Source organism: Arvicanthis niloticus, chromosome 3 (assembly GCF_011762505.2).
Source record: "Arvicanthis niloticus isolate mArvNil1 chromosome 3, mArvNil1.pat.X, whole genome shotgun sequence".
NCBI lineage: Eukaryota > Metazoa > Chordata > Mammalia > Rodentia > Muridae > Arvicanthis > Arvicanthis niloticus.
Genome location: NC_047660.1, coordinates 20,940,819 through 20,962,124, shown reverse-complemented (window position 1 = coordinate 20,962,124; position 21,306 = coordinate 20,940,819). Strand labels below are relative to the sequence as shown.

The 21,306-nt window shown below is 37.7% G+C and overlaps 1 protein-coding gene across 4 annotated transcripts in view; it reads left to right on the top strand.

The window, feature by feature from the left end:
• Positions 1-19,174, top strand: part of Uchl3 (ubiquitin C-terminal hydrolase L3) — a 42,747-nt gene extending 23,573 nt beyond the window's left edge. For 3 of the 4 annotated variants that reach the window (XM_076930628.1, XM_034498040.2, XM_076930627.1), the window contains 3 exons: positions 13,424-13,499; positions 18,015-18,073; positions 18,951-19,174. In XM_076930628.1, coding sequence (XP_076786743.1) covers positions 13,424-13,499; positions 18,015-18,073; positions 18,951-19,034 — 219 coding nt within the window. In that variant the 3' untranslated portion in view covers positions 19,035-19,174. Of the gene's footprint in view, positions 1-8,892; positions 9,085-13,423; positions 13,500-18,014; positions 18,074-18,950 lie in introns of all 4 variants that reach the window. The other variant, XM_076930626.1, reaches the window with a different exon arrangement.
• The last annotated feature ends 2,132 nt before the right edge of the window (positions 19,175-21,306 follow it).

Here is a 21,306-nt window from a genome sequence, read left to right as displayed (position 1 = left end):
AAATATAGTAGAGAATTTACTTTTAGGCAGGTTCTCTGTCTCTTTTGAAGTTCTAGGTAATTTTATTTTGGTATTTTAATTTCATAAAGCAGTTCTAATTGCTTGGTGTTAAATTATCTGAAGAATAGTTTTGTCACTTTTTTTTAAAAATAAATAGAGTGTGTCCATATTATTTGTGAAAGAAGTTTTTTCTTTAAGGACCTGAGATTTTTTATTTTATTTACCTTCTTCCCACAGATAGTTATACATTTGACAATCAGAAAGGAAATTAGAATAATGTTTGGAGAATGCAGGTAGAAATGATGAAGATGTATCTGTGAATCAGTTAAATTATTGACAGTGATGGAGTGAAGTAGCTATCTGTATTAGGGAAAATATTGACATTGATGCCAGCTGTTATAAATCCAGTTTTGAGATTGACAAGCCCTACTTAAATGGTATTTGCCTAGCCAGATACGTCATTGTTCTTAGATCAGCCAGAATTATACTAATTATAGTCATCATCGTTGTTTGTTTGTTTTAAATTAGTATCTTTAATGCCATTCTGCTTGAAGAGTAGAGTGTTTTTACTTTATAGTGTCTGGATCTCCAGAAAGTGTGAGTTTGGGGAACTGTAGTTGAGGCAGAGGTTTACAGTACACCTTGTTTTGTTTCTCTCCCCTTAGTGTCTTTGACTAATTGAAGGTGCCTGACAGCACCACTACGCACCAGTTCAGATGACTGTTAGCATTTCCATAGTAAAATGTTTGAATTAAGATCTTTAATGATACTTTTAGATAAAATATTATATAATTAATAGACTACATCTAATTAAAAACATGGCTGTACATGTACTAGACTATTTAAGAATTGCATGACTTTTTATTTTTATTTATTACAGTAACCTGGAGTCAAACCACAATATCCTTAAAGTGTACAGTATTATTACATGTTCTATGTCGAGTGCTGTAGGTAGTCTCATTACACCATCAAGATTCCAGTGTAGTTTGCCAGTGGGACATAGGGTTCTATGTCTATTAATGTCCTGGCAAGCATTGGTTCTTCTTACTAATTTTAATTGATAATTGATGATGACATTGGAATCTTTTATATGAGAGAGATTTTCATTATGAGACATAAGCAACTATGAATAGAGTGAAAATTTAGAGTTATTGCTGCAATATTAAAAGCTTCAAATAGTTAACTTATTAGCCAGGCATGGTGGTATATGCTTTTAATCCTAGTATTCAGGAGGCAGAAGCAAGATTCCTGAGATCAAGGCTAGCCTCTTCTAAAGAGCAAGTTCTAAGACAGCCAGAGCTGCACAGAGAAACCCTGTCTCAAAAAAACAAAAACAAAACAAAAAAGTTACTTATTAAACCCTTAAGTCTGGCGTAGAGGCAATAAGACCCTGACTAATACATCTTTTAAATTCAGGTGGAGTATCCCTAATTCAAGTTCACAGTCTAAAATGGCATGCTAACTTGGTAATTTTTTTTTTTTTAACTCTACAAGCTCCAAAATTTGAAACACTTTTTGATAAGGGCCACTTGAACTGTTGTTACATTGTGGGGAACAAGACAGGGTAATAATATATCATCCACATTTTAATCTAGAATGTTTAGAATGTTACCCACACACACAAAGATAGAAATATTGATGTTTGAAGTATACTTAGCCAGGATTATGACTTTGTTTTTCTCCACTCTTCTCTGTGTAACATATGCTTACACTGAACAACATGTACAAAAAGAGAGCTAGAATCACACATAAATAATATGACAATATTTGAGCAAAAATTATATCTTTGTGTTTAGAAATAGTCAAAATTTCTATCTTATGGGATTGTTGTGGGAATCTATAGCCTTAGTGTCTTTGAATGTCTAGTATGCAGCATTACATGTTAGCTGTGGTTGCCTGATCAGTATATAGAGATATTTCTGTAAATATTTGTTAAATTTCTACAGTTGTAGAAAGCTAACAACACTCTAAAATCGCAGTGATGTCTTCCTGGTGCATCATTTCTGTCTCTGTTTACAGAGTAGTAAGTTGCCCTGAGAAATGTGGAGATGCAATTACTGAGGTATAGAAGCACTCCACATACATGACTGATGAGAACAGAAACACAGAGTGCCACCTTGTATTAAACAAATGAAAAAGAAAGAAAGAGCTGTAAACATTTGCAGACCATCAAAGGCAAACTGCCATAGGCTGTCAGGAGAATATAAAGTCCCTGTGAGCTCTTCAAAGAGAAGAGTTACAACCACTCTCCACAGATCTCATTGGGTCCTCAGGAGTTGGACTGCAGACAGACAAGGCAGGAAGGATCTTCAGGTGAAGGCATAGAGGAGGCAAACAGAGTCCACTGTGGGAAGGCACTCACCTGGGCTCTTCTCTTCTAGAGAACAAAGCTTAAAGACCCCGAACAAACTCCTTCTGTGATCTCTATGAGAGATCCTCTACTACTAGGTAGAATCTGTGGAAAGCCCCTGTGCTTGATGTAGAGGAACTAAGGAACTACTTACTGGTCTGTTGAATAAGAACAAAGAAAGCCCTTTGTCACCTCCAGTAGCTAAGGAAGCACTGTAAGTATTGATGTGAAGATGAATGAATGCATGAGGGAGGAAGACCTATGGTCAGGGGCTTTGGGCAAAAGCTTAGAACTTGTCACGCAACAGAGCTAAAAAAGAAGGCTTCCATTAACTCAGTTCTCACTCTTGGCACAATGGGAATGCTAACCTGCTCTTATACTGAAGATAACTATACCGAAAGGAAAACCAAACAGCTCAACCTCTGGATGGATTAGACTAATTGCTCTACATTAAGGTTTTGATGGGACATGACTAAATGTCAGCACTATTTGTCTCTGATACTATACCATAGTAAGAAAAAGAAAACGTATATTAATATTCTGTCAGGAGACAATGAACAGAATTAAGCCCATATGCAATGCAGATGTTCACACTATCTAAGAATGTGTAATAATGGCATTAAAGGTTCAAGTAGACAAGATGGACAAAAGATATCAACACATGGAAATTGTTAGTTGAGTTGAAAACTGTAAGAAAAAAGTAAATGGAGATTCTGGTGTTTGAAGTCACGAACAGGAGTGAAGAATGCCTGGAACAACTCTCCAGTAGTTAGAAGAAAAAAAAAAGGAGAAAAATTTTTGCATTTAGCTTAGTGGCTTGTATAGCCAATTATGAGCACCACAGAAAAACCAGCTGTGTCTGAGTGTCTGTAATTTGTATGATGAGATGTGAGGCAGATACCCAAGAATCCTGAAGATCATGAGCCAGCTAGCCTGGTACATGGACAAGAAGAAAAATACAAGAGAGACTGCCGCAAAAAAGGTGAAGCATGTGAACCAAGATCAAGGTTATCCTGAGTCTTCTACACAGACATCACGGCACAAATGTCCCTGAACTCACGCACGTGTTTTTAAAAAGGCTCAGTGAACTTTATGACAAGGCAATAAATAACAGTTCCTTAGTAATTTCACCTACAAAAGAAATAAAAACGTGCTGGGCAAGAAAAGACAGAAGAACATCTAGAAGCTGTGAGCAGTCTCAAATGGCTAATCTATGGAAGTGGAGTCCTGGAGGAAGGGAGGCAGAGAGGGCATGGGAAGGAGTGAGGCCTTCTGATACAAACCATTGGAAGACTTGATGGTTAACTGTTTTCAAAAGGAAGTGAAGACATCAAACCACATCTTGAAGAACCTAAGAGACACTGAGGCAGAACAAATATTCCAGTCATCAAACACCCTCCCAAATATTAAATGTGCATACTTAATGGAAACAATAGATGTGTAAAACTGTTCAAGCTACTCAGAAGACCCAGAAGAAACAAGTGTATCAGATACAGATAAAGAGTTATAGCAGATTTCTCATCAGAAACTATACAGGTTAGAACACAAGATACTGTTTTTAAATACTGAATGAATTCAATGAAAAGGGACATTTTAAATGGAGAAATAAAATCTTTATAATGAACAAAAATGAAGAGAACTTACTCCCAGTTTACTTCCACTGTAAGAAATATAAAGGATTTTTTTTTTTTTTTTTTTTTTTTTTTTTTTTTTTGGTTTTTCGAGACAGGGTTTCTCTGTGTAGCCCTGGCTGGCTGTCCTGGAACTCACTTTGTAGACCAGGCTGGCCTCGAACTCAGAAATCCACCTGCCTCTGCCTCCCAAGTGCTGGGACTAAAGGCGTGCGCCACCACCGCCCGGCGCAAGGAATTTCTTTATTCAGAAACATTGTGATAACAAGAAAAAATTTGGACCTATGCAGAAATTGGGAAATAACTGGAGATGGGGCAAGTAAAGGTTAATTAAAAACCTAGTTTTTAAAGATTGCCTTTTTCCTTAAGTATACATATGCATGCATACATATGAGTGCAGTGTCCACAGAGCCCAAGGCATCAAGGGGACTAGAATTTCAGGTGGCTGTGACCTGCCTGATGGATGTGCTGAGAATCAGACAAGAGCAAGTAGGTGCTTTAAAGCCCTGAGCCATCTTTGCAGCTCCATTTTTTTCTTACTTTTAATGGCAATAAAAGGCAATTGTGTGGCTGGACATAGTGGCACTCCCCTGTATCCCAGTACTTGGGAGGCTCAGACAAAGAATCTCAAGTTTGAGGCCAACTTGGGCTTCAAAGTGAGACCTGATCTCCAAAACCAAGAGTGAAGCCTGAAGTGTCTGAATAAACAGTAACACATACTGGAAATGTATGCCATATGTAAGAATACTTAGAGATAGTACAAAGAATATGAGGGAATATGTTGGTAAGACTGCTGTAAGGTTTTAATACCGTGTATCAAGTGTGTGCTATATTTGAAGAACACTCCAGCCAGGCGGTGGTGGTGTGTGCCTTTAATCCCAGGCAGAGATAGGAGAATCTCTTGAGTTGGAGTCGAGCCTCATCTACAGAGCAAATTCCAGGATGGCCAGGGCTACAGAGAGAAACCATGTATAAACATACCTACAGTCAAAATAGATAGAATCACAGAAATAATTTTTTTAAAACATAAAGGAACAGAGAATAAATGGAGAAAACAAAATTAACAAGATAGATTCAAATTTAACCATAGGAAAAAAATGGCATGCAATTAATGTAAATCATTTAAATGTAGACATAAGTTGGAAGAAAGATTATCAACTTAGTTGAAAAACATGGCTCAACTATAGGATGTCTATAAGAGGGTCATTTAAAATAAAATACACAGAAAGATGACAAATAAAATCTAGGAAAGGGGTCTGGAGACATGATGGCCCCTTTGGCTAAGAATGCATGCTGTCCCTTTAAAAGACTCTAGCTTCATTCTTAGCACCCACCTCTAACTCCTCCTCCAGGGTATTCAGAACTGTCTTCTAGCATCGGTGGAATCTGTGCATGTGCCATGTACACACGCACGAGCACACACACACACACACACACACACACACGGACACGAATTCTGGAAGGGTGGCTCAGTGGTTAAGAGAGCCTACTGCTCTTGCAGAGGACTTGACACCTCTAGTCTCTTCAAGCACCTGCACTCACTTGCATGTATCCAAACACACACAATTTAAAACAATTAGAAAATATTTATATATCATAAAGACAAAAAATCTGCTGGAACCATGATAAATTAATTATGACTTTTACAGTAGTGCCTGACCCGTTCCATTCTGATCCTCCCTGGAGAAGCTGGTGGTGCTTCACTCATGTTGATAGCAAATTTACTGTGGACATCCTATCAATAAAGCACACTAAGGCCCACAACTTCTGAACTTAGGTGATCCTCCTGTGCCAACTTCCTTTATGGCACTACACGAGTGTGTCACTGTGCCCAGCCTCCTGCAGACCTTGGGAGAACCAACAAAACGAGCATGTCGGTTGGAGGGTAGATGAAAGCATTCTGCCAGTATAAAGCTCGGTGATCAGTGCACTGCTGTAACTTTAAGGGTTTTCTCTGACTCTATACTTAGCTGACCTTCTATATTCATCATACCTGCATCTGTAGAGTCAACCAACTGTGAGTCAAAAATTTTCCTTAGAACTATGTGTCGCAGGGCTGAAGAGATGGCTAAAGTTTAATATGTGTCGCAGGGCTGAAGAGATGGCTAAGGTTTAAGGGTTGTACTACTGTTCCAGAGCACCCAAGTTTGGTTCCCAGAACCCACTTCACGCAACTCAAAACAAAGGGTAACTCCAGTTCCAGAAAATCGGATGCCCTCATCTGGCCTCCAAAGGTACCTGCACTTATGTGAATTCACACTCACACAATTAAGAGGAAATATATATATTTAAAGTGTGCATGTACTAAACATCTTCAGCTATGCTTGTCATTATTCTCTAAATGATTCAATAGAACTTTCCATGGGTTGATATTGTATTGGGTGTTAAAAGAAGTAATTGAGGCCGGGCAGTGGTGGCGCACACCTTTAATCCCAGCACTTGGGAGGCAGAGGCAGGTGGATTTCTGAGTTCGAGGCCAGCCTGGTCTACTGAGTGAGTTCCAGGACAGCCAGGGCTACACAGAGAAACCCTGTCTCAAAAAACAAACAAACAAACAAACAAACAAAAAAACAAAAACAAAAGTAATTAAATTACTTTGAGGATGTGGTAAGATGAGATGCATGTAAGTTACGTAGAAATACTATTATAAGGTTTTATATAAGAGATGTGAATATCCACAGATTTTTTTCATACTGGAATTTCTAGAGCCAGTCCTTCATGGATATAAAGATATATTTGTGCTTCTGTGTGAAAATATTGGAAATATTGGATACTATTCCAATAAATGGGTTTATTTACCTCAGGAAGAGAAGTTATAAGGGAAGAGAGCATAAGTACAGATGATAAAGAAATGGGGCATCACAGACATATCTGGATATTTCTGTTAATTGTGTTTTTGTAACTTTGTAAATTTTTACAAAACAGAATGAGACCATTGTTACCTAAAGGCGTGCTTGTAGTAAGCAGTTTAAAGGGCTGAGAGGGTGTCTACCTCTAGGACAAGGCTGGTTTGCCTACTGCCTGCTGTAAAACACTGGCTTCCTCCAACTTGACATTTCTCTCCAGCCAGGCCACCTAGTGCATATGCAGCATCCTTCTGCACCTTCGACATTATCCTTGTGTGGCTTCACATGACTGTCAGCCTTCCTAGTGCTGTGAATAGTAAAGTTGTATCTAACAGAAATCGAATGCCTTTTGCCAGCACCCGTGAAATGATAACAATTATTAGACTTAATTATTATTACTTATTAGATTGAAAGATAAAAATCAAATCCCAGACCTAGTCTTGACTATGTTCTACCTGTTCCTATTTGTGTGGGTTTTTTTTCTTACATGGATTCTTGGTCCAGAATACCTCCATCCATTTCGTCTCCCGACCTGCCATCATCATCTCAGTGAGTAACTCACGATACTGTCCTTCCCAGATTCCGAGAAGATAGTTTGTCTCCACTACTCTTCAGTCTCTCCGTCCATGTCACTCTTTATGCCACTGCTTTCCCCTTTCACTGGTTTGCCTTTTCTCCTCTTCCCCTTGTCCCTCATTTGAGTGACTTCACACTGAATGTACCAGGCTGTGAGAGACAGGCAGACACTGCTGTCTTCACCTTTATTCCCACATGGAGTCAAGCTTAGGATTCCTTGTATGCTTCTGATGGATGGTTAATATGAATGCTGACATGCTGAACTTTTCTTAAACCCTCATGGTGGAAATGCCAGTTTTATTTTTGACTAGTGTATAACTTATATATCAAAAATACTAACAAAGTCTTTTAAGAATCAGAAGAGTTTTGGAGATCATTTCACGCTAAAGTCGTTTCCCTAATGTGACTGGTGAAATGTATTGTCACCAAAGAACTGGCGAATCTTATTTTCATTTCTTCTTACTGTACTTATAAAGATGGTGGCTTTGTCAGGCTAGATGTAAATATCATATATGGATGTTATCTGTTGAAGGTGATGATTATAAGTTGACCTGGATCAAGAGCATTTGGAAAATTGTCCCCCATTATCTATTCTTAAGAGAACTATCCCTGGGTTCACTGTAACCTAGTGTAATTAAAAGCTGGCACCAGAAACATCCTCTTGGCCACATAGGCTCTATGCTGGTGACTAAGAACATCGAGCTCTAGAATCTCATGTCTTGGGTGTAGCTCCCGTCCTCCAGCATGCTGGTAGTATGACCTCAGTTCTGTCACTTGACCCATTGGTGCTCTGCTTCCTCTGATTGTGAACTCTGTGTATAGTTGTGATGATCCCCTAGGTTACTGGGAGATTAAGTAGATATGAAGTACTTCAAAGAGTACCTGACATAAAATAAGTGGTACACAGTTTATCTAATGTTACTATTTACTCAAAAGATGGACAATAGGCTCTGATGCCTTCCTTATAATTTGTCAGTTAATAACACAGACAGTTGATGTAGGTCATCACCTCCAGAGGGGTTAGCTTTACTCTTGTTTATAATTATAAGGTTTACTCCTCTCTTGTTAGAGTTTATACTCTAAATAATTCTTTTTACCAGTGCCTATTATGATATGGTTTTTCTCCACTTTTGTTCTTTATGTGCCTTGTCTGTTGCATAATTTTTGTGTGTTACATTTTTAAAACCTGATATATATATATAGCAATACTATTTTAGTGGCTTTTAAATCTTTAGTTTCATGAGTCTGTGCATTGAAAATGAGGATATGTAAAATTTCAGATGAGCACTTAAAAAGTTACAGAGTATAACCTTGTGCTTGGTTATAAATTCCCATTTTACCCAACATTCATATGTGATCTTTTACTAGAATACAATTATTGAAAGTACTCGACCATAGGAATACAAGTATGACCATACGTTGCTTTTAAAGATACAGGCTCACCCAGTAACGTGGTCTAAGTAAAATATTCTCTCTTTTAATTATGTAGTCCTCCTCGCCATCCTCATCACAGCCTCATTCTAGCCCCTGCAGAGCGAAGGCCTCATCATTGTGTCACCATGCATCCCTGCCCTGGGTCAAACGTAACCATGTAGGCCCTGCAAAGGCTACCAGTCCATCTCTCCGTCTTCGTCGCTGGCGACCCTTCTTACGCCTGCCATCTTTGGGTCTCCATTCTGTTGTAAGTGTAGTCAATCTTCCATCTCTTCTCCCAGTGACAAGGGCAGTCTCTTTTGTTTGTGTGTTTGTTTTTCCTTAAACGTCTTCAGTCTTTAAAGTGCTTTTCTCTTGGTTCACTCAACCATTTAGCTTTTTCTGCCCCAATAAAATTGCAAGCATACCTCCATGCTCTGCAGTCTGGCTTGACTTTTGCCTGCGCCTTGGTGAATATCCATCTTTCCACTCCATATTCTGTGAATCTAAGGGTACTTGCCTGTTGTTGAGTACTGATTGGCATTTGTGATAACACTAAGTTTCTGTGAATTGTTAAAGTGAGTATGTGTTTCTTTACCCTTCAACTTTCTGCTTTCACTTAGATAACTTAGGTCAACAAATGCTATGTACCCTCTGAGTTCTTTGCCATCTGTTCCTTTATTATTTTTTTCATATTTCTGAGCATGACTCCTCTCTTGCCATGCTCTGGATTGCTTTACTTAGTCTGTCCTCAGTCTAACCCTTTATGGTGTAGTGTGTTGCATCTAAGCTATTTTATTCCTTGGTGTGTCTCAGGTATTTGGCTTAAATCATGATCTGATCTTTCCTGCCAGTTCAGTTTCTAAAGATCTTTTCCAATCAGGAGGTAGAAATTTGCTCCTTATGTGCTGATATGGGTGTCCTACAAATTTTATTATTTCTCTTGTAAGCTAAAATTATCAGTCAGATATATATGTATATATATCTGTAAATATCCAAGTTGCTAGAATTCCAACAGTTCTCATACATTAAAATAAACAGCAGAATTAAGCAACCAAGCTCGTATCTTTCTGATGTTTTAAGCCTGTGAAGCAACAGCTGTGCTTCGTTAGAGCCTGTGTAAACATGCAGAATCTGAATGCTTTGGTGTAAGCTATACATTCATAGCTACTCGTTATTTCTATAAATCATTATGGCATCTGAAGCAAGAGGAAGTTTAATTATGTAGACATTTTACCATTTAAAAGCAGTGAAATGTCCCTTTCTTCCCCTCATGTACCTTTTAAAGCTGCTTTCAAACTACCAACTCAACAGTTTTCTTCAAGCATTTTTCCACCAAATATCAGTATGGTCCTTATATACCTTCCATTTGTACAGAATATCAACAGATTGCTTGTTACTACTTTCTTTCACCCTCTCTTCTCTCCCTCTCCTCTCCTCCCTCCTCTCTCCTTCTTTCCCTCTCCTCCCCTCCCTTCTTTTCTCCCTCTCCTTCTCTCCCCTCCTCTTTCTTCACCAGATTACAACATTGATTTGTCATTTTTATTCATTCATCCATTTGATATTTATGCTCTGCTGTGCTATGTACTGTTTGGCCCAGTGAAAGATACAGGGTGAACTGGAAGACCAAAGTACTATCTAATTTTGTACATTTTGACCAGGGGACAATTTGCTTAATTTTAAGTATGAAAAATTTCTTCTGTATTTAAAAATTCTAAACATAAATGAGAATGTCATAAACTTTGCCATTTCCAGTTTTATGTTTTTGTGTATTGTTTACTGCTACATATTAATTCCATTGCCTTATTGCTTTGCAAATATTTCCATAGCATAGTGCTTAAGAACGTGGACTGCAGCTGCATTGCATGGGTTGTAGTCCAGGGGCCATCACATGTTAGCCTTTACTTCTGTGCTCTTGAGTGTAAGATACGAATAGAACGTACCTGACTAGATCTGTGTGATTAATTGGTCAATACAAATATAGCACTCTATCAGTATCTAATATAGATTAAGTGCCCTATAAATAAAAATACCTTAAACCTTTTCTGAATGTGAAATTTATATTTAGTAATTGGTGACTGTATTGATAATTGATTTATATCACTTTTTAATTTGGCGGGGTTAATGAGAATCCTTCTGAATTGGGGATTTAAAAGATACAAAGATGTATTTGTAAGGCAAACTTAGCAGTCTCTAGCTCTTGTTTTTCATGTTTGCTATGTTGTTTGCTATTTTGGACAGGCAGACATGCTGGAACTCACTGCTTGCTTACTCTTGGGTTTCCTGGAATACTTGTTGAGCGGTTGAATGATTGCAGACTTTAGACTCTCACACTAAAAAGAGTTAGTCAAAGGATAGCACTTACCAGAAATAATGAGGTCTTGAGGAAAATTGGCACGTTTACCTTTTATGAAGAGTTGGAAGGTTTTCATATTGCTTTAGAGGGTTTTTGCTTTTTGTTTTAAAACAGGATCTCACTGTGTAGCAACTGCTGGGATTGTAGGCATCTGCAGCATACCTGGCTTGATATTTGTGTTTTAATTTCCACTTTGAGTAAATTTCAAGTTAATTTTGATACATTAGATTTGGTATTGCTTATGTTTGTGACAATATATTAATATAACAATATATAAGGTTTATATAGAACTTAACAGTTCACAAATATTTTCACAATGTCATTTAAACCTCAATGGGGTGGGGCTAGAAAAATGGCTTAGTGGTTAAGAACACAGGTTCCTCTTTCAAAGGATCATAATTCAATTCCCACTTCCACATGACAGTTCACAACCTTCTGTTACTCTAGTTCCAGGGGACCTGCCATTCTCTTCTGGCCTCTGTAGACACTGCATGCACATGGTACACAGATCTGGATCAGGAAAAACACCCACACACATGAAAGAAAAAGTGAAAAAAAAAAAAAACCTAAAATACCAGATGTAGTAGAACAAACTATTAGCTTAATGGTCATAAACCATAAAACAGATAAGAAAGCCAAAGTTCCCAGGGACTGGGTGCATATTCAGGTCTCCAAGTCCAGTTGAAGTTTTTAACCTCTAGTGACCTTGCACCTTACTGGGCAATATGAAAAATGGAAGCTATGTGATGCTTAGTTTTTAAGGGCAGTTGTTCAAGTAATTCGTTTATGAAAACCGAAACTCGGAGCCTTTGGATACTTAATATACTTTAAACATTATCTTATTGTCAGTAAAATAAGATTCCTAATTAAGGAATTTCTTGTAGGATTTTTTTGTGTTTTAATGAATTTATGGTTTACCTTGACTCAGTCTTGAAAATCTAGATTCTCCTCTAAGTGATAAAATGATATGAGACTGAGTAATCACAGACATTTTTTTGACAGGGAAGTAAGGAGATTCACTGTCACTCCCTTCAGGTATTTAAAGGACTACTAGATTCAAGCAAGATTGGGCTTTTGTCCAGCATGAGGGAAAACATGAGAGATGTTTTAGCATCTTTAGGAGACAAGACTTTGCAAAACTATCAAATTAGTGGACTAGATTGTCTTAGAATTCAGTGTCATTTCCTGACATGAGCGGGGTCTGTAGCAAAGAGAAGTACAGGGATGGAATGATGGAAAATCTGCAATGTTGATTTCTACAGCTGTGGAGTTGTAAACTATTTAAAAATATATAATTATTTGTTGGTGGAAATAACAATTTTTGAGTTATAAAATATTGTGTTGCCTAAAAAGATATTAGACAATATGAGACATAATTTGATTTGAGCTACTTCAACATTTTTGCTTCAAACACGTTAAAGTTCCATATGTATTTAGCTGTGATTACACTTTCTTTCAACTTATTTAGAGTTGGTAGCATATCTACTATGTATTATAAAATGCTAGCTTATGTAACTTTACCTAAGTTATTCAACTGGCTAAGAAATATGAGTATTACTTAAGTAAATTAAATTTGATAAAAGGAAATGTAGGTATAGTTTAAATAGTTTAAATGTAGGTATAGTTAAAATAGTTTATTAAGAAGTAAAGTAAGAACTAGAAGTTACAGTTTTTTTATATTGATTTTATCTTTTCTACAGTTATAATCATCAGACTATTTCCTTACATCTTTTTATTTATAAGCTGTTTGAATCTGGAATGATTGTTTGCATTGCATTGTTCAAAGCATGAGATTTTTAAGCTCAGGCAACAGACAACTTACTCTCTGGTGTTCTAAAATTTAACTTCAAAAGAATTGCTAACTTTAAGAGTTATGAAAAATGTTTTAACATTCATAGATTAAGGTTTTATAATTGCATACATGAGCCCAGTCATGCATTTCATTGAACAAGGTACATTGTGCATATGCTGTGCACATATAGAGCGTCTTATGCTGGACTCTGGGATTTCCAAGTTAAACAAGATGTTCAGTTTCCAGTTTAGGTAAAACTAAAACATGTTCCTTGTTGATGGTGAACATGGTGTCACAAACATACACATGGTCACTGTGTGCTCATATCTATAATTGGCCTTGAACTATATTGGATAAATGTTGTCTTCTGTCATTTGATATAATTTATATACATTTATTTGTATTTGACTAATTTGTTTAACTACTAATATATATAATACATTTTCCCTCCTATTCCAGGCACCAAGTATAGATGAAAAAGTAGATCTTCATTTTATTGCGTTAGTTCATGTAGATGGGCATCTCTATGAATTAGGTAAGAACCATTTTAATTCATCCTGGGGAGACTGATGACCGGGCTCTTTTTGTTGTAAATGGGACTGTTGTTCTCACTTTGTTTCCTGAAATTGATAGGTCTAAAATTGGGTTGGCAGAATAATCCTTTTCCTTTTTAGTATTTTTTTTACTAAGAAAATATGTTTTTGATATTCTAGCATCTTATAATTCAAGAATGTTTATATACCTCTTTTGCATTTTGGTAAAGCAGAAAATAAACAAGAAACATCTATGAATTACTTTGGCAACATTTGATAAGCTATTGAATTAGTTGTCATATCTGAATGAACTATCTCTACTTTTAAAATGTATACATTCAGTAATGAGTGTCACTCTTTGTCAGGCTTCTGTACTGCCCTATGTATGTTAGTCTGGTAATGGCTTCTTGTTTGTTTGGTTTTTTTTTTTGTTTTTTGTTTTTTTGAGACAGGGTTTCTCTGTGTAGTTCTGGCTGTCCTGGAACTCACTCTGTAGACCAGGCTGGCCTGGAACTCAGAAATCCGCCTGCCTCTGCCTCCCAAGTGCTGGGATTACAGGCATGTGCCACCAATGCCCAGCTGGTAATGGCTTCTTATTTAGGGCAAAGCACAATGATTACATAATTAATATTTTGCTACACCCGAACTTACTTACAAATAGTTGAACTGTGACTAGAGAAAATGCATATAATTTCAACGTTAGAGAAGAGATATGGTCCCAGTATTGAAAAGCAAAACAAGACGGGCAGTGGTCTTTAATCCCAGCACTTGGGAGGCAGAGGCAGGCAGATTTCTGAGTTCCAGGCCAGCCTGGTCTACAGAGTGAGTTCCAGGACAGCCAGGGCTATACAGAGAAACCCTGTCTCGAAAAAACAAGCAAGCAAGCAAACAAACAAACAAACAAACAGAAAAAAATAAAAGCAAAACAAGTCCCTAATATAAGGAAGAAATGAAGGAAGGAACCCTAACTTAAAAAAACAAAGGAGAAGTGTTTTCAATAACCATGCATGTGTGGTCTTCTCTTGCCTCTCTGCTCTGGATCCACTGCCACTTTTGATTTTCTTAGCTTATTTAAAGGCAGCAGTGTTCTAAAATAGCTCAGACTGTGACTGTAAATATTAATTCACAGAATGTAAATACATGTTGTACAGGAAATGTGTCAATAAAGTCATACACTGTTATGGCATTCTGCAATAGTGTTGTGATTTGAATCGGAATCACACTAAGCCTAAAAGGTCATTGTTAGGCATATAAACGAGCTGCAGAACAGGTTAGAAGCGGTTGGACTGATTGATGAGCTCTACAAGATCTGCATGGAGATAAACACTGCAATAATCACTGAAGACCTCTTGTGTCTGGTTGATTTCTGCAAGCAGAATACACATTCTGTCATACACATTCTGCTGACTTCAAGGTTTAGGGTAGAACTCGGTGGTCAAGTCTAGGTGGTCATGCTAGGTCTTCCCTAGCATAAGCTGGGCTCTGGATTCCTTCCTTCACATGCAAAATAAGACAAAAGGAAGGAGATTCGGAAAAGACCAGAGCATCAGTATATTTAATGTATAATCAGAGATTGTAAGAGTGATGTTGGCAATGAAAATGAGAAACTTGACAGTGATACACAAGATGTTTAGAAGATTTAGTACAGGTCCCCAGCAGCCACATCAGTAGCTCACAGCCTTCCTGCCACACTGGCCCCAGGGGTGGGCAGCCTGCCCTCTTAGCTTCTAGGCTAATGCACATGCACACACAGTACAATTTTCTAAAAATTTGTAAGATTAGAAGCCTATGAAAATTAGAGTTTTAAAGTGAGTGTAAAGAAATTCGGAGATGTCAGGAACGCCACAATCTTGGAAGTGTGGGGAACACAGATAGCTGCAAAGCAAATAAATATGCAGTTACTGATTCCTTCAGCACAGATCGGCTCTTACCCTGTGTGACTGACAGTAATGGCCCTAATAAATTCAAAAGGAATGTTGAGCTAGCTGAATAATTCATACTGAACTCGTGAATTAAAAATAGAGATTAAGAGAATGCTATTTTAAAGAAAACAACAAATTAAAAATCACTGCATTTATTGATTTTGGGGATTGAACCTAGGGCCTCATATACACTAGGCAAGCAATCTGCCACTGCGTTCCACCTCCCTCCTGTGTAATTTTATTTTTAAGGGCATCCGATTGTAGGCAGGTTGTAAGTAATTCCTACAGGACGGTTGTTTAACAGAGGGTGGTGGCAGTGTTTAATTATTCACTCGTTGCTAAGTTGTGAAGTTACTCATAAAATGTACCAAGTTATTTCTGGTTTTCTTTTTGGGGGGACCTCAGAAAGTTCCTAGTATATGTAGAGGGAAGTACATACAGATTTCTATGTAAATATGTATGTTTTCATCAAGTTACCTCCCCCCTTTTTTACATAGGGTTTAACTTATATAACTCTGGGTCTCCTCAAACTCACAGAAGATGTGTCTGCCTTTACCTTCCAAGTGTTGGGATTAAAGGCGTGTGTCATGGTGACTGGCCAGTGGTTACCGTTCATATAAAAATAGAGCCAAGACTGTGTTACAGGCCTGAGATCCTAGTTACTAGAGAGGCTAAGGTAGGAGGATCATAAGTTCAGGTCTTATCTGGGCTAGGCATAAACTCAGGGCCAATGTCGTGAGTCTCCCTTGAATTAAAAAGTCTATAGAGGCCGGGCAGTTGTGGCGCACACCTGTGATCCCAGCACTTGGGAGGCAGAGGCAGGTGGATTTCTGAGTTCCAGGCCAGCCTGGTCTTCAGAGTGAGTTTCAGGACAGCCAGGGCTACACAGAGAAACCCTGTCTCAAAAAAACAAAATAAAAAAAGAAAAGAAAAAAAAAGTCTAAAGAGAATAGGGGTAGTCTGAGTGGGAGATTTTTCTAGCATATTGGGTGCACTTGGTTCAGGCCCCAGTACCTCACAACATCAGTCACAAAATCCAACTAAAAGCTGGCTCTCTAACCATTTGATTATCTTTGCTTTAAACTACTGTTAGAATGGAATATATATAGTTTCATTTTGCTTATTTTCTTCAACATCTCAAGAACAATGTTTAATATCTAACTCTTAATGAGTGTGGTTGAAATTGCACATTATACTAAACTCCTCCACATGAAGAAAAATTATTCAGAAGAGTTTATTGCTCTTTAGAGTTTAGTAAGAGATCAGAATATAAACGACACAATCCAGGGAAATATGCACATTAATTTTTTACTTAGTTAAAAAGGGGAAACCTATGTAGTTTTGCCTTTATATAAAAACAAAAATGTAAGACAATGTAACTGTCTGGGGTAGACTATAATGAATATTACCTATTCTTACAACAGCAGGACAAAGAGACTACTGAGGAAATGTGCATCTGTCATAATAGACTATTTTATTATTGTATTTATTTTCTGTTTCTGAAGATTTTTTATGTAGGAGGTTATAAAGTTTGGATATGGATGGATTCACTTTAATTAGCATTGGTTTTCATCATTGTGCAAGTTTTCATAATACAAATAATCTTCAGTAAGCTGAAGATTATTGTGAATTTGCATAAATACTTTAGTCAGTAAATAGTTCTATGCTGAATTGTTGCTGTATGGTACTTTCATTGATAGTACACAATTGGGCTGGAGAGATGGCTCAGCGGTTAAGAGCACTGACTGTTCTTCCAGAGGTCCTGAGTTCAAATCCCAGCAACCACATGGTGGCTCATAACCATCTATAATGGAATCTGATGCCCTCTTCTGGTGTGTCCGAAGACAGTTATATATATATATATACACACATACACATATATATGTATATATATTATATAACATATATATTATGTTATATATATAATAAATAAAATTTTTTAAAAAGATAGTATACAATTAAGCCATAACAGTATGGCTTTTCATTGATAAAATCATGTCATTCTTATATAAATAAGTTCCTCTGATTTAGCTCTAAAAGTGGAAGAGTCTTTGTATATCTAAGAGTAAAGATGATTGCTGGGTGACTGCAGCTCTTAGTAACAGTACTTGGGGGCAGGGGCAGGGGGATCTGTGAGTTCAAGGCCAGCCTGGTCTACAGAGTCTAAGACAGCCAGGGCTACACAGAAAAAGTTTGTCTCAAAAACAAAACAAAAGTAACAAGAAAGATAAGTAACAAGAAAGATTTATTACAGGCAGATTGGGAATTCTCTTTTGTAGAGACCTATACATAAAACAGAAAACTGTTACTTGAAGATAAGACACACCCTATCCAAAATGTGTACTATAAATGCCAGGGACCCATAGAAAGGCACCACTGATGTTAATCCAGATGTGTGGTTGCTTTAAATGTAAACGGTATGTATACATATACTAATTGTGTATATTTGGGGGAAACTAAAGCCATAGATTGCATATTTGAAAATCTATTTTAAGACACATTACTTAAACTGTGTAACTTTGCTTGATTCACTGTTAAGAGGAAATGGAAGGTAAGAATAAGAAAGAATTTAATCTATTTGTCTATTTTCCACAGATGGACGGAAACCGTTTCCGATTAACCATGGGAAAACTAGTGATGAGACGTTGTTAGAGGTAACAGTAAAATAACTGGCCCATTTTAACCTTTGCTGACTTTCTTGTCATCTTTAAACATCTTTAAAGATGACTGCATGTTTTCTTTCTGTACATGCTTTTTGGTCCTTGATCATTTTAGAACATCCCCAAACAAAATTTTGAATTCATCTTAAAACTATAACAAGCAAGAAACTTTGCTCCTGAGCCCTGCGTGCACAGGCTTAAATTGAAAAAGGCAAGAGTTGCTTGTTATAGGTCATCCTCCGTTGATGGTATCTGTGATACCATCAGTTGGGACTTGATCCCAGATTTAGAGATCTTTATTGGGGTCAAATTGGGTGGCTTAATATCAAGGCATTATATAATTTTTTAGATTAAGAGTTGATTTTTGAAATGTTGTCAGTTTTGAGAAGGTCTTACTATGCGGCACTGGCTAGCCTGGAAAGCGTCTGCACTCCAGCTGGCCTTGAACGTGCAGAGCTCTGCCTCCTGAGCACTGAACCTCCTGATCAGCTGAGGTTTATGGCAAAGATGAACAATCACAACTACTTGGAGAAATTAGAAAAGAGGAATGGGGAGTTCCTTGCCTAACTACAGAGAGAGTTTATCAACCTAGGCAACTGAGTAAGACTCTGAAAAAAGAGGGAGGGGCAGGGCTCGGGTAGAATTCGTGCCAAAACTCTGGATTTGACCCTCAGTCCTGGAAGCAGGCAGAGGAGCGTGGTGGCAGTATCTACTCTACTTTATGCTAAGCAACTTACTTTGCCACCTGTTATTCTTTGACATTTTTAGTTTTTATTTTATATTGGAAAAAGAAGTCTTCAGAATAAAATTAGTGTGAATAAAAAAAAATACAGAATTTATAAACTGAAAACGTATACTTTCCCTCCCGTAGGATGCCATAGAAGTTTGCAAGAAGTTCATGGAGCGTGATCCAGATGAGTTAAGATTTAATGCAATTGCTCTCTCAGCAGCATAGCATCTTGACAGAAACACCAAATACTGTATTATTTGCAACGAAAGTTAAATTTCTGATGCCATAACTAACTCAAAATTTTTAATATTTTCATTAACTTGACTAATTAAACTTTATGTGAATAAACTTTGACTTGACCTGTATTTTGTGTTGTTTTTGCTGCAACTTAAAGGTCAATTCTCTTTTTTCCCCCCTGAGTAGATTTCTCTTGCTGCAATGCTAGTGACTGCTCTCCTACTCTTTTGATATTTCAAGAAGATCATGTGTTAGAACATTGCTGGTCTAGAATTTCACTCCCAGTGTGAACACACATTACACGTTATCTTTTCCTTATTGACGTAGGAGGCAGTAGTTGAGCATTTACTTGCAACAAAATGGTAGCTATTCTAGACAACAGGAATTAACAGCTGTGAACACTGATGACTGATGCTATGGTCATGGAGTTTGCTCTTGTGATCAGAGATAGGTAGCAAACACACAAACATGCCAAGCAGTGCCGAAGGCTAGGCTGATAGAGTAGGGTTTCTGCTGGAGAGTCACTGAAGGAACGGTCTTACATCTTCTTGACAAGGAGGGCTTCTCTGGAAAGTTGACCAAAGCTGAGACCTGAGTGATAGAAAATTATAAAGTGGGAAGGAACAGAAAATAGTCTTTACAGCATCCTGAAGTTCTGCGTCCTGATAGAAGGATCATGTGACCTGCACACAGTAAGTGAGGGAAGCAGCAGGAAGTTTGGTCAGAGAAGGAAGAGTGCTCTAGGTGAAAACATTTGTATTTACTGCCAGTGTGATGTTAAGTCGTGGGGGTGGTGTTTTAAGTGGAAGAGTGAAGATTTATAAATTTGAAAGATCATTCTAACAACTATGGGTGAATATTTGGGATGGAGGGGCTTCAGAATACAGACAGAAGGACTTGTAAGAAGCCCACAGTGGTAGCTGAGAGGAGCTATGTGAGTGTATATGGGTGTGCTTTGAGGAAGGAAGGTTTTAAAGAAAGTCATAAGGCTCTAAAAAGGCGGAAGGGTATTTATAGGGTTGGATTAAGACCCAGTGTTACTGAAATGGAATGTTTTAGATATGTGTAGGGGAGGGCTGTTTGGGTGTATACATTTATATATATATATGGTTTTTTGAGACAGGGTTTCTCTGTGTAGCCTTGGCTGTCCTGGAACTCACGCTGTAGACCAGGCTGGCCTCGAACTCAGAAATCTGCCTGCCTCTGCCTCCCAAGGGCTGGGACTAAAGGCGTGCGCCACCACTGCCCGGCAGGTTTATACATTTATCAAAGCTCATTGAATTCCACACTTAAAATCTCTTATTTCACAGTACGTACATTTCTTCTCAGATGCAAGACAAAGTCAGATTTGGATTGGACTGAAGATAACAGGAAAAAGGCAAGCTTGTCCTAAATGGAATTCTGGACCAGTGATGGGGTGTAGTTTTAAGATGATTCACTGAATTTCTATGGGTTCCTGAGGCATTTTTTTTGTGTGGCAAGTGTGTCATGGGGCTGTGTTATAGAATGAATAGTATCTTTATTATTAATGTCTAGTTGCATCAGCACTTGAAACTTATAAATGTTGTTTCAGACGCTGTCCCACAACCCACATTTTAAACGAGGTCCTCAAGTGACTCATCCGCATATTTGGGGAATCGCTAGTTAGGAAAAAACATGGTGTAACCAGGAAGGTACTTTGGAGGATATTTAAGTTCGACAGTTTTCCATCATTGTCACGACGGCCTAGATAAGCTGATGCCAGTTGGGATGAAATGATCTGAATTCCATTCTGTACTGGGTCTCCATACCTGCATGATGCCTTTGCCATGCCCCTGATTAGAACCAAGTGCTCTGTTCTGGTAACATCATACATGTGTTTACACGCCTGCCGTGCAGTCTACTCTGGCCTCCCTGTATTTCTCCCACTATACGTAACATCTTAGTTCTAAAGTAATGGGACAGTATCCACAACTATTCTTCCTCCAAGTTTATGATGAAGAACACTAAGGAAAAAACTAATTGGTTGAAGTGTTAGGGTTTTTTGTTCGTTTGGTTTTTTGTTTTGTTTTCAATTTTTGTTTTATGTCTAAGGGCCACAATAGAGGGTGTTTGCTTACTGTTTCCATTCATGTTAAACTGTAACCTTCAGTTTTAATCTGTTTCAGAATCTATTTGCTTTTTTTTTAGGTTCCTGTTTGTGTGGTATTTGGCATAAGTGACTCATTTTGGCTTGGTCTGTTGAGGCTTAGTGCAGAAGGAGCTCAGTCTGAACGATAGC